This window comes from Solea senegalensis, linkage group LG5 (assembly GCF_019176455.1).
Source record: "Solea senegalensis isolate Sse05_10M linkage group LG5, IFAPA_SoseM_1, whole genome shotgun sequence".
NCBI lineage: Eukaryota > Metazoa > Chordata > Actinopteri > Pleuronectiformes > Soleidae > Solea > Solea senegalensis.
Window position 1 is genome coordinate 2,023,433 of NC_058025.1, and position 16,673 is coordinate 2,040,105.

The 16,673-nt window shown below is 39.6% G+C and overlaps 1 protein-coding gene across 1 annotated transcript in view; it reads left to right on the top strand.

The window, feature by feature from the left end:
- Nucleotides 1–15,467, top strand: part of loxl2b (lysyl oxidase-like 2b) — a 34,905-nt gene extending 19,438 nt beyond the window's left edge. Inside the window, exons 7-16 of the mRNA XM_044025325.1 lie at nt 1,911–2,127; nt 5,529–5,712; nt 8,753–8,904; nt 9,454–9,621; nt 11,184–11,349; nt 12,208–12,448; nt 13,330–13,445; nt 14,079–14,215; nt 14,794–14,905; nt 15,185–15,467. Coding sequence (XP_043881260.1) covers nt 1,911–2,127; nt 5,529–5,712; nt 8,753–8,904; nt 9,454–9,621; nt 11,184–11,349; nt 12,208–12,448; nt 13,330–13,445; nt 14,079–14,215; nt 14,794–14,905; nt 15,185–15,255 — 1,564 coding nt within the window. The 3' untranslated portion in view covers nt 15,256–15,467. The remainder of the gene's footprint in view (nt 1–1,910; nt 2,128–5,528; nt 5,713–8,752; nt 8,905–9,453; nt 9,622–11,183; nt 11,350–12,207; nt 12,449–13,329; nt 13,446–14,078; nt 14,216–14,793; nt 14,906–15,184) is intronic.
- Nucleotides 15,468–16,673: the final 1,206 nt, after the last annotated feature.

Sequence of the window (16,673 nt, forward strand, 5' to 3'; positions counted from 1 at the left end):
TTACATTTGCAACTATTGTAACTAAGAGATTTTATTCATAATCAAGGGTTAGCAGTCCAACACTACATCCCTGTTTACATGTATATACAAATAATAACCAGATTGTGATGTGCATTTAATTGGAGTAAACCATGTTGCCTTGAGCAGAGTTTGTCTGATTGCTCAGAAGTTGTAGTAGTAGAAGAAGAAGCAGCTTCTCGTCCACCTGCCCTGCAAACAAACGCCGCTGTCGCTGCTCGTCTCCCGTTTATTTCTCCTCTCCTCGTCTTTTCCCTGGACCAGAATATTCACTTTGGTGTGTTTACATGAAGCACTTTTCTTTATTTTGGATTATTTCTGTCCATGTAAACATAGCTGTGGTGATTAATCTGTAAAAAACTTCAGTTGTGAAACTTAACTAAAGGTCTAACAATCACAAACAGTATTTGCTGTACTAGAGAAAGACGTATGGTATCAGTGCATTCCTCACCGCTGCAGTAATGTGTGTGTGTGTGTGTGTAGGTGATGTAAATCTTCTTGCACGAGGGAGGCGAGAGCAGCCAAATAGCCACAGGTTAATCGCAGCGCACCGTAAAACTTCCAGCGCTCCACTTAAGGCCTGAATTTAGTGTCTGTCTGAGGTGGAAGTTTTTCCTCCGCTTGAGGTAATCACAGCGGAGCACTTTCCGTCTACGTGTCAGGCTGCACACGCTTCAGCCTCGTGAACATGTGCAGTTGGGTCTCAGTCACTCTGTCTACTGTGATAAATTTGTCCAAACAGCAAAAGGTTGGATTGGTCTGGTCAAGTTTACCCAGTCAAGACTCCTTAGATCTTATATGTAACAATTCAATTCAAGTCAATTCAATTCAATTCAATTCAATTCAATTCAATTCAATTCAATTCAATTCAATTCAATTCAATTCAATTCAATTTTATTTGTATAGCGCCAAATCATAACATACATTATCTATTTTCTACCGCTTTATCGTCCACATGAGGGTCACGAGGGGTCTGGAGCTAATCCCAGCTGATTTATAGTGTCACAGTCACACCTATAGTCAATTTAGAATATCAAATTAACCTAATCCCAGAGGAATACCTAGAGAGAACCCAACGCACATACAAACGCCACAAAGAAAGGGCCTCTGTTGAACCGGGATTCGAACTGGTGACCTTTTTGCAGTGAGACAACAGCGTTAGCCACTGCCACTGTGGTCAAAAAGAAAATTGACATTCATGCTGTGTTTGATTACAAACTAGCAATCGAGACTATGAGCTGCTGATGAGATACAGTAGTGCGTCAGTGAAGAAGCATTAGACTAATTTTATTCCAAGAGTTAGCTTTATGTTATGACAGGAGGAGTATGTAAGTGTAAACTGCTATTGTTTGTATTTTTCACACTATGTATTTGTAAGAATTCAACTTCCACAGCGTTAGAACCGCCGGTTGATTCAATCGTGGCTCCGTGGTCAATACTTTCTGATCCGTCCTGACTCCTGTTGAGACTGCAGAGGAGACAGATATCTGACTCTTTCTCACTGTGAACATCAGATCAGCGTCCACGTCGCCAGCTTCATAATCTTTTTTTTTTTTTTTCTACAAACACCTCAGACATGAGACACCAGAATGGGACGCGCTGTTCTGTAAACGAGGCTCGTTAAATACAGAGTATGGGCTCAGTAATAAATGGGGAGGAAGAGGATATTAGCATCGCAAAGAGTGTCATTATCCCGTGGTGTGTTCAAGTTCACATGGAATACAGGGAAATTTACAGCTCTTTGATAACATAGACTTTAATTACACAATAATCTGTATATGTGATGAGCACTCTCCTGATACTGTGTGTTCAAATGGATGAGTTGAACTCGACTTGAAACTAATGACTTAACGACTTCTCGTCTCTCTCTTCCTCCTCCTCCACCTGTGCAGGATGTTTGCTCGCAGGAGAAAGCCCACATACTGGGATTTCTCCGTCAACTGCACTGGCAGCGAAGCACATCTGTCCAGCTGTAAACTGGGCCAGTCTGCGATACTCAAGACCAACGGCACCTGCACTGACGGGCTGCCCGTGGTGGTGAGCTGTGTGCCCGGCAGAGCCTTCGCTCCGGCGACCATGACGGGATTCAAGAAGGCTTTCCGACAAGAGGTAAAGTCTTCTACATGACTTCTGGTTATGATGCAGACAAGGATACAGATTCAGGGTTTGAAAAAAATTAAAAGTTTATCTTGAGAGATGTAGATCGTGGTCACATCTCAAGACATATATATCATGCAATATGTTAGGTAACGCCTCTCTTCACTGGCTGTTTGCATTAAAAGGATGGTGGGTAGATGTTGTGCACCAGGATGTCATGGGTGAAGACGCTCTTAAAAGTGGCCCTCCCACCTTAAGCTGTGTCGGCACATTTGACCCTTGAATTTGAGGGAATTTGTCCTTGAAAAATCCTTGAATTTGATGTCACCCAAGGTGTGAGAACCCTGCAGTATTTGGAGAATCATCACTTCATATCTGGCACTGAATTACGACACTGAAGTTCAGATCCAGATTCACAGTTTCCCAGTCGGTAGCAAAGGGAAAACTTAAGGGACTGACTTTTCCAGCACTTATTGAAACTCCGAGTTCAGATTTGATAATATTCACTAATAATGTCATACGGTAATAAGCGGTGACGGCACAAACATTGACTCACTCCTTCACTGTGTAGGAGTCTGTGTTGATGACGGCTGTCAGCAGAGTGAAATGGTAAACAGAGCGGATTCAGGAAATGACTGAACTGGTTCACTCCAGTTCACTGGCTCTGATGCGGGAGGGAGGGTGTGCGACTGTTTTACTGTTGCTGACATCCAGCCATGCAGTGCCGCTGTTCTGAACGCACTGTCACACTGTGAGTCACAGGTCCTGCATCTCCACAAACTACGCCAAAAATGTCACCAGAGTGATCCGGTCGAGTTTCACGCACCTAAAACTGCACATAATTCCTCACGTATTCACTGAAACATCCTTCAGCAGCGTGCAGGCGATAGTTTTCAGCAGGAATTTCAAAAGCACCAAATCAAAGAAGCCGATTGCTTCACTTTTGAACAGATCTGGGAATCCACTGTGGAAAATAAATTCTGTTTCTGGATTTGTTTTACGTGGCACCTTAAAAAAGAAATGTGGCTGCACTTGGATTTATGTCTGTAAAGTTGCAGCCACAGCTGCTGCTAATGAGTATTATTTTTATCAATTAATTGATTAGCTGGCTCCATAAAGTGTGGAAAATTGATTGCTGATCTTCAATCCTCTAAACGGTATTGACGGCTTCACTTCATTTTTCTATTGTTTTAATGAAAAAACTTAGGTAAATTCATCAAAAACAATTGCCGATTGATTCAATGGACAACTATGAAGGATTCATCGCTGCAGCATTTTGCTTATGTTGTAAATGGGATTGAGAATATGCAAATGTCGTTCTCCTACCATCTGCCTTGTCAGATAGATGATATCTGTGCGCTATATTTGGGAAACACAGCAGGAAAAGCTCTGGATAATTCACAGTGAGCGAGTGTGTTAGTGTCCTGCCTCCCTCATGCTTGAGCCAGATGCTAACACAAATTTTCCTGGATCATCCAGACATTCTACCTCTGAATTTCCAGATTCTGGACTCCCAATGTTCCTGCCATAGTCATTTTTTGCCTCTTACGTTGGTTCCTTGTGGCCTTGCATTAAACCCCCAGTTCCAGTTTGGATCATGTGATCGCTAAAAAAACTCAACCCTTGAACGCGGACCACGAAAACGCTGCAAAGGGAAGAATCCTGTAAAGAATGGTGTGATTCTAGCGTTGTGACGACAGTTTGAGGAAGAATAATCCCAGTTTCTCTATGACAAAACCATAGGAAGAACCCGACCGCCGCCCTTGTGACCTTTGGGATGCACTTAAACGCCAATTTGAAGCCGCGCCGTATCCTCCAACATCAATGTTAAGCTTTAAATAAAATGTTCCAGTCACTGAGGGGAAGCCACAGGAACCAGACAAAGGCCTGTGGGAGATTTCAGAGATGAAATGATTTTCACTCAGCAGATTGAAAGACATGAAACATCCGTCTGTGAACAATCCACCCAAAAAATGTTTGGTGATAGCACAGACTGCCATAAATTTCTGTGTGAGCGAGCGACTCCGTCCAAGTTCTGGTCTGAAGTCAGAGGCTGCCTGCTCTCTGTCACGTTCCACAGCTGAGCTCCGTGCCTGACCGCACATCACACACAGACTGAGTGACTCCAAGAATCTGTACTCCAGAACCAGCTGATTGTGTGATTACTCATGTACACTGAAGGTTTCAACGTACATACTTCAGGATGTCCTGAGGATCTGGCACTGCACACTACACCCTAACCCCTGGAACTCGAAGGTTGGGGGTTGGGGGTTGGATTCCCAGCTCCTTGGACAAAACACGTTGCTCCAGTGCCCGGCAGTGTGTGTGAATGAATGATGTGTTGTAGAAAAGTATGAATGAATGGGTGAATGGCAGAAAGTGCAGTGTGAAGCAGCTTTGATTATTCATCAAGATTAGAAAAGCACTTCAGACCATAACATGCAAACTCCACACAGAAACCGGGATCTGATATAGTGACCTTCTTTTGCTGTTAGGCAACAACGCTAGCCACTGCACCGCCGTGCAATGGTGATTTTCTGTTGTTTTTTTTGCATTTTCCATATTTGACAGAGATCTTAACCGTCAGGGTCATCAGGTTAACTTTTACGTCCCGGGGTCGAGGTGTAAACTGTAGGATGATAGGTCTCCCAAACTTTGTGGAACAAGCTACCCCCGATTTACATATCAGTACTGTTTTAACACTTTAAAAAAGTCTACTCTAAATGTTTTTATTTTACTTTCAATGGCTTTTAGTACCTGGCAGAGCTGCAACGTCTTCTTTTTGCAGTTAATGTATATTTTCTTCTTTATTAAATCTTTTGTTCCTACTATATTTTGTTGTTGTGTAAAGCACTTTGTATATTAAATGATTAACTGAAAACAGAATACTGTGTTGTAGACAAAAAAAAAACATTTTCTGACATTTTATAGCCCAAATAAATAATCGCTTAATGACGAAAATCACAGTAAACGATTATAGCCCTTCATGCATCATGTAGTTTGTGTAATTTTGAGTCGTAATCTATTCTAAAATATCGAATATCTGAAATATACAGTATGTGTGTGTAGGAGATTTTTGGTTTTTTCCCGGTGGGAGAAAGGCCACACACACATTAAGACGTCTGGCTGTTACCTTGTGCATACAAATAGCAGTAAGTCAGATTAAACTGTGCTTTTAATGTGTTTACCTGTAAAAATTCAACATTTCCAGTTTGTCCAAACAGTTAATACGAGAGCAGCATTAACAGCATGTTGTATAAACATGAAGCCACCCAGTCTGCTGCCTCAGCTTCCTCATCTCTGATGTCCCACATTTCCAGCTCTCTCCGACTCTCTTATTACAAAAGCTTAACCTAAATATATGGGTTTTTTTTAGGATTTGAACAGTTGTATTTTTTTTGCCCTCTCTACAGCAGGCACTGGTGCGACTCCGCGGTGGGGCCATCGTAGGCGAGGGCCGAGTGGAGGTGTTAAAAAACGGAGAGTGGGGCACCATATGTGATGATAAATGGAACCTGCTCTCAGCCACCGTGGTGTGTCGAGAGCTGGGCTTCGGCACGGCCAAGGAGGCTCTGTCTGGAGGCCGTCTGGGACAAGGTGTGTTGATTTAATTTTTTTTTTCACTTTTATTTATGCAAGGAATAAGGTGTTTTCCCCGCCTGCGCTTGCTGCACAGTCAGGGCAGGGATTTCCCCAGAGTTCAAGTCAGGTCATGTCCCTTCATTTGTGCGTGGAGGTAGATTTGTACTTAAGTTTTAAAACAGTCATCACATCTTGTAGACATGGCAAATAATAATAATTAGTGAAATAAAACATACTTTACCAAGATAACTCAGAAAACACAGACCTCCACCAAAGGCTTGAACGCTTTGTCACCTTGAGTTTACCATCTCATCCTGATCTGTTAAGATGTGGCCAAGATATACACATCTCAACTTGTTCAATGACTTTCCAAATTACAGACTCTGTAATCTGATGAGTTTTGACTGTTTTGAGACAGGGATTCCTTTTGTGACGTCATCAGAGGATGGATTCTTACCTATCTTACCACCCATCACAAAGAATTAAGGTTGATCCGTTAAATAATGTTGACAGGAAGCCGAATTGACAGATAAAACATAACCTTGGTGGGAGGAACACTATTTTTCATTGAGTAAAACAATACAAGAAGGTTTAAACTCATGATTCAACAGTTCAACATACAGTAAGTACCTGAAATAACACTAAAATCTATGTAGAATAAACGGACAAAACTCACACACACATGTACGTGGAATCACTCCACAATAAAATATGTTTTAACCCAGAAAAATAAAACTTTGAATTCAAACTTTGTCACTCTTCACTGGTTCTGGGTAGCCATGTATAGAAAGACCTGAGTGATCAACATAAATACCTCATATTATGCCATTAACTTGTAAATGACAGTCTCTACTGTCTACATGCTGATGGAAGGTTGTAGCAAAACCACATATCCCAAACATTGCAGGCAGCAGTTCTACCCTGGAGGCCGTTTTCTAACTTGTGTCGCCACTTAGCGCTGCAATGAACTCACGGTGAGTAGAACGGGATTAGTGACACAGTGCAAGTCAGTTGATGATGGTGGGGATCTGTTACCCTGCTGGTTTGACTTCCCCTGTCTGAGTGGAAATGTGACAAAGCTTCTGTACATTCAGTCCTGAAGTTACTGGATCTGTTCACTATGAGAGGGAACAGTCAGACGAGTCGAGCTAAGCTCAGCTCAGCGGGAGTGTAGACAGAACCTGTGGAGAACCGTGTTTGTACTGAAAACAAACCTCTAACCCAATATTCTCTTCAAATGCTGTATGGGTAGTTTGGAAAGAGATTTTCTGTTTAAATTTAGTTAAGTTTTGGTCTGTAATTTGTCCCTTAAAATGATTTTATCTTAAATGTTGACATTTTTTCATGTCCCAATAATACTACTTCTAAAATCTTTTAAGGGTATGAAAGATTAGTGATAGAACATGTCACATGTTTGATGCCTTATAAGTGATGTACTGTTTTATTCTCTGTCAATTACTTTATATTTATATCACTGTATATCCTCTCCTGGAATCACATATGCTTAAGTAAACTAAACTATGCTAAGTTATGATAAGATGAGCTAAAGTAAGCTCATGTACGCTAAGCTAAAATAAGCTAAACTAAGGGGGCGACGGTCGCTCAGTGGTAGAGCGAGTCGCCTTTCAACTCGGGGTTCGATTCCCGGCTTCGCTAGTCTACATGTCGCTGTGTCCTCCTCACAGCGGCGTGTGAATGGGTATGAAGGACGAGTGATAGAAAATGTGCTGCACAGTTGTTTGAAAACAACACAAAAAAGTTCTCTTTTGAAAACAAAAAACACATTTTTCATATTTATGATCAAAAGGGAATTTGGCAAATTTGTAACAACAACCTGGTTTAATTGAAAACTGTAAATCATTGAAACCCATTGACTCTTCGGTTCATTAAATGTCTCCTTGTTCCTGATCCATTTTTACAGTGTTGTTTTAACAAATTATAATACAAAACTAAGAGTGAAGCTGCAGAATTTCAGTTGTTTGCCAGACTAGGTTTTAAATCTCAGCTGTCTTATTTTGAAAAGTGTTGTTTCCTCTGAGAGTTTGGAATGAGGCCTGTAGAAAAAGATGTGCCCCTTTTTATTGAGTAGTAATTTTCTAATGGATACCTTCACTTGGAACAGTCTCTTTTATGGTCTCCTCTCTGACAAGTTATTACCCAGAATGCACTAGCAAGGCTGCAGGTGTGCCACTGATCCATTTCTGAATTACACACACGCTCACCTGTCAGCAGGATGTACTACATACAAAAAGTGCAGTAAATGCCACAATGACTTGTATACAGCTGCGAACAGGAACGTTTTTATCTTTCATCAAGAGGGACGTGTTGTTCATGTCTGCTCATTCCACTGATATTAGACATGAGGAATTCTAAAAAGGAGGGAATGTTCCCGCCAACATCATTTTCCATCGTGATTTGTCATCAGTGGCTCCCTGTAACCTCGCAGAGAAAAACAAAAACCCAGATGGAAAATTAAAAAAACTAGCCCGACAGACAGTAGATCATTCTCCTGTCACAGATTCAGATAGAACAGATATTTATTGGTGCAGGGAAATAGTGACAAAAGTACTTTTTGTTGTTTAGAAATCCCAATTGTAAGAATGACAATGTCCACGGAGCATTATTTTAAGTAACTGCAATTTGATCTGATAGAAATTCCACTTTGTTCATGTTAACAAAAATGAATTATGGAGTTCCACAAGGCTCAGTGCTTGGCCCTATACTCATCACTGTATACATGCTTCCTTTAGTGCTTCATTACGACACAAATATTGATTGCTATGCAGATGATACACCGCTGTATTTATACATGTGACTGGATGAAACAAACCAGGCTTCCTAAAAGACAGAATTCTTTATGATCTGTAGGTTTTTATAAATAAAGTTATCATATTTGGCCTCAGACGTCTTAGAGAAACATCACTTCACAGTGTAGTGACTTAAAAAGTGCCTTCTGATAATGTTTTTTTACAAAAAATAGATAAATAAACTGATTTGATGAATTACTACAGCAATGATGTAGCTAGGAAGCTTTTTTTGTTGTTGTGATTTTCAGGAATGGGCCCGGTGCACATGAATGAGGTGGAGTGCACAGGATTTGAGAAGTCCATCACAGAGTGCTCCTTCAACAAAGAGTTTCTGGGCTGCAGCCACGAGGAGGACTCTGCCGTCAGATGTAACATTCCTGCGATGGGCTTCCAGGAGCGGGTCGGTCTCAGCTTGAATCAAAACTTTACGTATTCTGATCAACCAACAGGGATGGATATCCTTAGGATTTAGTTATTGATACTATTTCTATTTCTCCATCCTATATTTGGTATACACAAAGGTGTAGTGGAGGTCTATGAGTTTTAACGTTAGCTTTGCTAAAACAGTGTATGTACGTTTATAGACTGTTGTGTTTTGTGTAGTTGTTAGTGTTAACCTGTTTACCCCAAAATGGAACTTTCTAGCACTTGTTGGCCATTTTCAGCAGCTGCGTTGTTATTAGCAGACGGTTGGGAAGTGGAAAATGCTTCGCTAAACTTCGCTACTGTCTTCTGACTCCATATCATATGTTCTAGAGCTAAGTTAAAATGAATGCAACATTAATATTGATAGTACTATGTTTTCGTCCAGGCAGTTACTAATACAGATTCTTGAAATCCATCCCTTTATTTTTCCACATACAAATGTTTTCCTTATTTTGGGCCTGTTAAACGTTCTCTAAAACGTTCTCCACTGGATTTAGTCCTCATGTACTGTTGTATTTCTCAGCTGCGTCTCAGTGGAGGTCGTAACCCCTACGAGGGTCGCGTGGAGGTGCTGATGGAGAAGAACGGTTCTCTGGTGTGGGGGACGGTGTGCGGTGAGGGCTGGGGAACCATGGAGGCCATGGTGGTGTGCAGACAGCTGGGCCTGGGCTTCGCCAGCAACGCTTTCCAGGTATGAGGTTTTTTTTATTTACTTTACTTTTCTTAAATGTTTTAAGGTTTCGTTTCACAGATGTGTGATATCAGCGAGAGTGCTGGGACTTTAGTGTTTTCAAGGTTTGAATGTGCTTAAAAATACTTAAAATAGACACTGTTTTTCAACGGCAAAAAGATTTCTGACCTAATAGTTTGCTCATTTTAAAATAAGTCTAAAAACGGACTATTATAAAGCACTATTTTGGTTGATTATAGCATAATACAATCTTTCAGGGCAGACCACACACACTGGTCATCCAGGCGTTTTGTTTTGGGTTAGAAAAATTAATATATAATTGAAGGAAATCCATGAAATCAGACTTGTTTCCATTCACGTTGGGAATGTGGACGTGCAGAGAAGGAGACAACTAAGTGCCAGTTGCACTGGAACGTCCACCGTTGATGCCAAGACAAACCTCCAAACTCCTCCAAGTTCCTAAATACCCTATGTACGATAGAGCGGTGAACGTTAGACATGGTGTAAAAATAAAAACCTGCCACATCCTGAACTTTTAGCTTCAGTGTCTCCTCCTGATTTGATCTCCATTAGTTTGTCCTTACATTACATTACATTACATGTCATTTAGCAGACGCTTTTATCCAAAGCGACTTACAATGGAATCAAGTACAATTAGCCAGGGGTGGAATCGAACTTGCGACCATGATGTCTTTGGTACACAAGGCAGGGTCTTAACCACTGAGCCACTCCACCCCTTATCGTCTCCTCTTAAACGACGGTGGTCCAGTCATCAGTTACTAACATGTTTTTATTAGCAGACAGTGAGATTTTTGCCTCAGATTACAATCCTCTGGGGGCGACTGTGGCTCAGAAAGTAGTGCAGGTCAGGGGTTTGATCCCCAGCTCCTCTAGTTTCTATGTCAAAGGCAATACTGTGAACCCTAAATGCTCAGCTTTATCGCATGACATCCCCATGTTTATCATACAGACTGGATTTAAAGCTTCAGTTTTTGTAGAAAGTAGAAATAAGGTGAGGAAATAAAGACTATTAAATGCTATTAATATGAAAACAAGATAAACGACAATAGCTTTGCTACATACAGTATATATATGTAAACAATTTCTAAGTTATAATCTATGTATGATCTATGAGAATATCATCACTGTTGTTGTTTACTCCACAATGCTGTAGATAGACAAGGGGCGCCATCTAGTGGTCTTTATGGAGAAGCCCCTGATATATTGTGCATTTTATTTTATTTTATTTTATACATGATTTAGTGATCACTCTGGAGACCTATAATAGATTTTCATCAGCGACAACATATCATTGAAAACCAATCTTTCTATATGGAGACTCACTATTGTGTTATGACCCAAATCACAGAATTACAGCCATGTCTGTAAAACTTAATATCATTCTTTGTTATTTAAAACATACAGTATACAAAGAAAATCTGATTGAATGTAATCTAATTGTTATTTGCATGTTTTCATACACATTTGAGAAAAGACCGATACAAATCTACAGTGTTGACGTTGATATTTGACCGGTTTGTGTGTTTTTTTCCTCCCATCAGGAGACGTGGTACTGGCCTGGACAGGTGGGTGCAGACGCGGTGGTGATGAGCGGCGTCCGCTGCTCTGGCACCGAGATGTCCCTGTCCCACTGTCTGCACCACGGAGCTCACCTCAGCTGCGCCAAAGGAGGAGGACGCTTCGCCGCCGGAGTCTCGTGCTCGGAGAGTAAGATCTACATCTACTCTTCATCAGGGCTTTTTAATTCTATGATGAACTCGGACATTTTCCCACAGTCAGTGAACAGCATGTTTGATGAAGTGCATAAAAGGACAATAAAAAGAAAGAAGTACTAACAATAACCTTTTTACTCTACCAACTAAAATGTTTGGTCAATTGTTTTTTGTCATATTTGAACCTGGTGCAACTCAATATGCATAAAATGTGCATACAATGTCCACAATATTACCAAGGACAAAAGTTTCTATTTATTATAAGATTTCATACACATCTCAAAGAGCATTTTCAAGACCAAACAACTAATCGATTAATCAAGATAATAATCAATGGATTAATCGTTTATGAAAAGAGTCATTATTTACAGCCCTGGTCCTATGTTTATGGCATGCTTTGGTTCCTGAAGGCCCAGTAGATCCAAACAACTCCACAAAATGATAGTTATGACCACATTCGTGATGTAGAGAGTTGGTTCTTGGTTGGTTCCGCTCTTCTTAAATAAAAAAACTTTGATTTCTGTGCAGGATTCCAGAGATAAATGTGTGACAGAGAGTCAAAAACAGGTTCAGAGTAACTGAGTTATCCCACTGAACACTTCTCTTTATTAAAGTGTTGTGAGTGTACACGCTAGAGCTACAACTAACAATTATTTTCATGATCAACCGAGTAATCGTTTGGTCCATAAAATGTCAGGAAACATAAAAAGAATGTTGATCAGTGTTTGTCAAACCTGGAAATGATGAATTATTTAGTTTTTAATGATTTCTTTGTTGTCTAGAGCAATGAAATGAAGAAAATATTCTTTTTTTTGGCCAGTAAATTGAATCCCGTCTTTGTCTAAATCCACAGCGGCTCCAGACCTGGTGCTGAACCCTCAGGTGGTGGAGGAGACCACCTACATGGAGGACAGGCCCATGTTCATGCTGCAGTGTGCGTACGAGGAGAACTGCCTGGCGTCCACGTCCGGTCAGGTGCCGGCCAACTCGTACCGCCGCCTGCTGCGCTTCTCCTCGCAGATCCACAACAACGGACAGTCGGACTTCAAGCCCAAAGCCAGCAGAGAGTCGTGGGTGTGGCACGACTGTCACAGGTAGAGCTCCACCAAATTTCTTTGCTTTTAAAGGAATAGTTCAACATTTGAAGACACGTGGTTTTGGATAAGGGCATGTTTTGTTTTCAGAGTTATCAATGAATCTGTCAAGCAGCAAGAAGAGTTTGCGTGTTCTCCGGGTTCTAAAGTCCAGAAACATGCAGATTTGGGAGGATAACGTGATAGAGCATGAGATGAATTCATTTGTCCATTGTTTTCTCCTTTAATCAAGGATTTGTGTGGTGCCTAAAATATCAGAAAACTTCAGGAAATGTTGATGAAAAGTGTTTTTCAAACCTCAAAAATGTCTTGAATGATTCAGTTTGAATGATTTTTCTTTGTCGTATGGAGAAAAGAAATCAGAAAATATTCACTTTTAAGAAGCTGAAAAATTAGAAAACTTTAAAAAATAACACTCAAGCTGATGATTTATTCAGTCATGGATTACTGAAAAAGAACCAAGAACAGATTAATTAATATGGGGGGTTTTATGGCTAATGCGGCTGATGTCCGATAAATGGTTAAACGGTTTCCGGCCAAGGTGGCGCTGTTTTGGTCGGGATGAGCCAATATTATAGCCAGTATCAGTCCAATCCTGGCTAAAATCACTATATAAATATAAATGTGTATTTCTTCATTTAGTGACTTTTTAAACTTGGTTACAAGCACAATTTACCTTCCACTTTGGCATCGGAGAGAAACAAGTGTGAAATCTTATATAAAGATTCAAATATCTTATTTATCACATATTTTACATTATTTTCTTTTTGATAAACTACAATAATCTCATCTCGTTCTTAAGCAGAGATTAGACGTATTTGTGTGTGAGTGTTTTGTTTGTTAAACAACCACAAACACACGTGTGTGTTTTGTGTTTGCAGACATTATCACAGCATGGAGGTGTTCACTCACTACGACCTGTACAGTCTCAACGGAACCAAAGTCGCTGAGGGACACAAAGCCAGTTTCTGTCTGGAGGACTCTGAGTGTGACGAAGGTCAGAGAGACACAAATGAACTGCAATAATGTGCTTTTAATGCCTCATTTATCAATATATTTATTTTGACAATGCATTGTGGGACCCAATTTACAAATATAACAAAGTCGTTCATCGAGATTCTTTGACTTTTGACATTTTTAAGACAATTTACAAGACGTATTTACACACAAAAACACACACAATGAGTCTCATTCCAATTATTTTTGCAATATAACCTTGAAAAATGATCCCTGAAGAGTTTCTGTAGACTGCAACTAACTTATTATTTTCTTTATCGACTAATCTGTTGAGTATTTTCTCCATTCGAGTAATCGTTTGGTCCATAAATGTCAGTTTTTTATCCCAAATCTTGAAATAATGATGATTCTTAAATGTCTTATTTAGTCCACAAACAAAAAAGATTAACTTTTCAGCCTTTCTTTGTTATATGGAGCAAAGAAAGCAGGAAATATTTACACTTAAGAAGCTGACAAATCAGATAAACGTGTTTTAATTATTTAATAAAACTCTCAAACAGAGTCCACCAACCTCCTACAGCATTATATCATTGTTAATGTGGAAAATAATCATATTTAATCCACCACTAACAAGCATGGAATACAACATCTGGATTTAATGTGAATGTTGCAGGGATTGAGAAGAGGTATGAATGTGAGAACTTTGGAGAGCAGGGCATCACCGTGGGCTGCTGGGACACGTACAGACACGACATCGACTGTCAGTGGGTCGACATCAGTGACCTCGTACCTGGAGATTATATCTTTCAGGTGACCTTTGACCCACTTTTCTTACCCTTAACCGCTTTGTGCTCACATGGCACGGGAATAATACACATCTCCTTATATGGACTTGGTTTTCTTCTTCTTTGGTGTTGTTGAGTCAAAGTTATGAGTCATTTTAAATCCCATATTTTTTTTAAAGAAAACGGGAGTAGCAGTAATTACGTCACCGTTTTCTTTTATTGTGAAATGTCACAGTTTAAGTGACCTTTGAACTGTGACATTTTTCCAAATTTCACAAATTCAAACAGATTTTTTAAAAACATTTTTAGTGCTTTTAGCTCAGGTGTGTTTATAAAGTTGATGAAAATGAAGAAAATATATCTTTTCATCAGATTGTCTATAGGTTGTGCTGGAAAATAAGGATACAAGACAATCTATGTTGCACATTCTTATAGCCTCTGTATGTTTTAACGTAATGGAATGTTTAAGGATTAATGACAGTTAGTGGCTCCGCCCCTATTTGAAAGTTTTGTAATAATACTTTGCACTTCCAGGCCACCGTACTTACTTACATTTCATAAACAGCTGAACCTGACCGATCAGCTTCTTACTCTTTCTCACAGATCGTAATTAATCCAAACTACGAGGTGCCGGAGTCGGATTACACCAACAACATCGTGAAATGCAGATTCCGTTACAACGGCCAGCGCGTGTGGACGTACGGCTGCCACAACGGTAAGAGCTCGCCGAGCCATGACTCAGCATAAGTTCATTCAAATTAAATTTGCCAATTCATAGGACGAGTCACTTAATTTAGTTTAAAAGACCTTAATTATTTACTCTTTAAGCTTCATAAATGTGAATATGTTCCGCTTTCTTTGCTCCACCTAACAAAGAAATCATTAAAACGTCATCATTTTGAGTTTTGGCAAACACGGATCAACATTTTTCAACGTTTAACTTTGACGTGTGTCAGAGGTGAAAGTGTGTGACTGTGCGTCTGCTCCGCTCCAGGTGGCTCAATAAGTCCAGAAACAGAACTGACGTTTCCAGGACTCCTCAACAACCAGGTGACCCACAGGTAAAGACAAAATAAAGCAGAGGAAGAGGAGTTCACTAAAATACAGAGTTAAACTCTTCACAGCTCCACTGGTGGAGGATCTCATCTTCTTGCAAGAAGAACATGGTCCTGGTTTAATTCTCTTTTCCCTTCATTTGTGCGGCAGCAGCAGCAGCAGCTTCTTTTTTAGTAGAATATTTGATTTCTCCGCCTGTCCAAACAGGACAAACACTTCTTCACCCTCTCACTTCTCTGTGTTTGGAATCTCTTTGTTTGTAATCTGAACGAGTGACGGGAAGTGGCAGCTACTGAAGTGCAGCTTCTTGTCCCACGACAGCGTTTTTGTTTTGTTCGTTCGGAGCTCCATGTTTGGGACATCTGTGTCGGGAAATCATTGATAAACAACAGCACGAATGATTTTCATGTGGAGATAAATGCAGTATTAATCTTCTTCTACACACGATTTCTCATCCTCACAGGTGAGTTTTGAGTTCTGAGAATTCCAGCGTATACACAGAATAAACTAAAGTGTTTTTGTCAATAATTACAGTTCATAAACTTCTGATCATTTTGTGTCCTCTGCCTTTTGTCTAATTGTTCTTTGTCCATAACTCCTTCATCTTCCTATGATATTTCCTATACAATATTTTTGTTTTTGCAAGCCAATCTAAGCTAAGCTTGTGTCTAAAATCTTTACATGTACTGTATTTAAAAAGAGAAACTCAGAATTCTAACTGTAATATCAGAATTGTGAGGGGAAAAAGTCCAGAATCATGAGATTTAAGTCAGAAATCTAAATGTAATCGGAGAAAAGAAATGCATTATAATGAGATTAAATTCAGGATTCAGAGGAAATAAAAAAAAAGAGTCGGAATATTGAGGAGAAAAAAGTCAGAATCTTGAGAGGAAAAAAGTCTGAATTCTGAGATTTAACTAAAAAGTCAGAATTATAAATATAATCTTGGAGTTCTGAGGAAAAAAGTCAGAGATATGAGATTAAAACAGGATTCAGAGAAAAATAAGTCAGAATTTAAAATTTAATCAGAATTATCCGGTGGGATTAAAGGCATTCTGAGAATAAAAGTCAGAAATTTGTGACTAAAAAGTCAGAATTATAAACATAATCTTGGGATTGTGACGAAAAAACGTCAGAATCATGAGAAAATGTTTTATTTTGTGTCCTCTGCCATTTGTCCTGTTGTTCAGAAACTCTTGCTGTGACATGTAGCAATATTTTTTTTTTGCAAGCTAATTTTGAAATCTTTTCACCTACTGTATTTAAAAAGACAATTTTCCAGCTGCCAGAAGTTTAATCTTTGCTCATCATGTTGTGTTGAAACATCACGCTGTGATGATTTCACATGAGTCAAACTCAATTTGCTTTACAAATACAAAACCTCTGTGTGTTTTTTGTTCTTCAAAATGTTGTAAATGTAAATATTA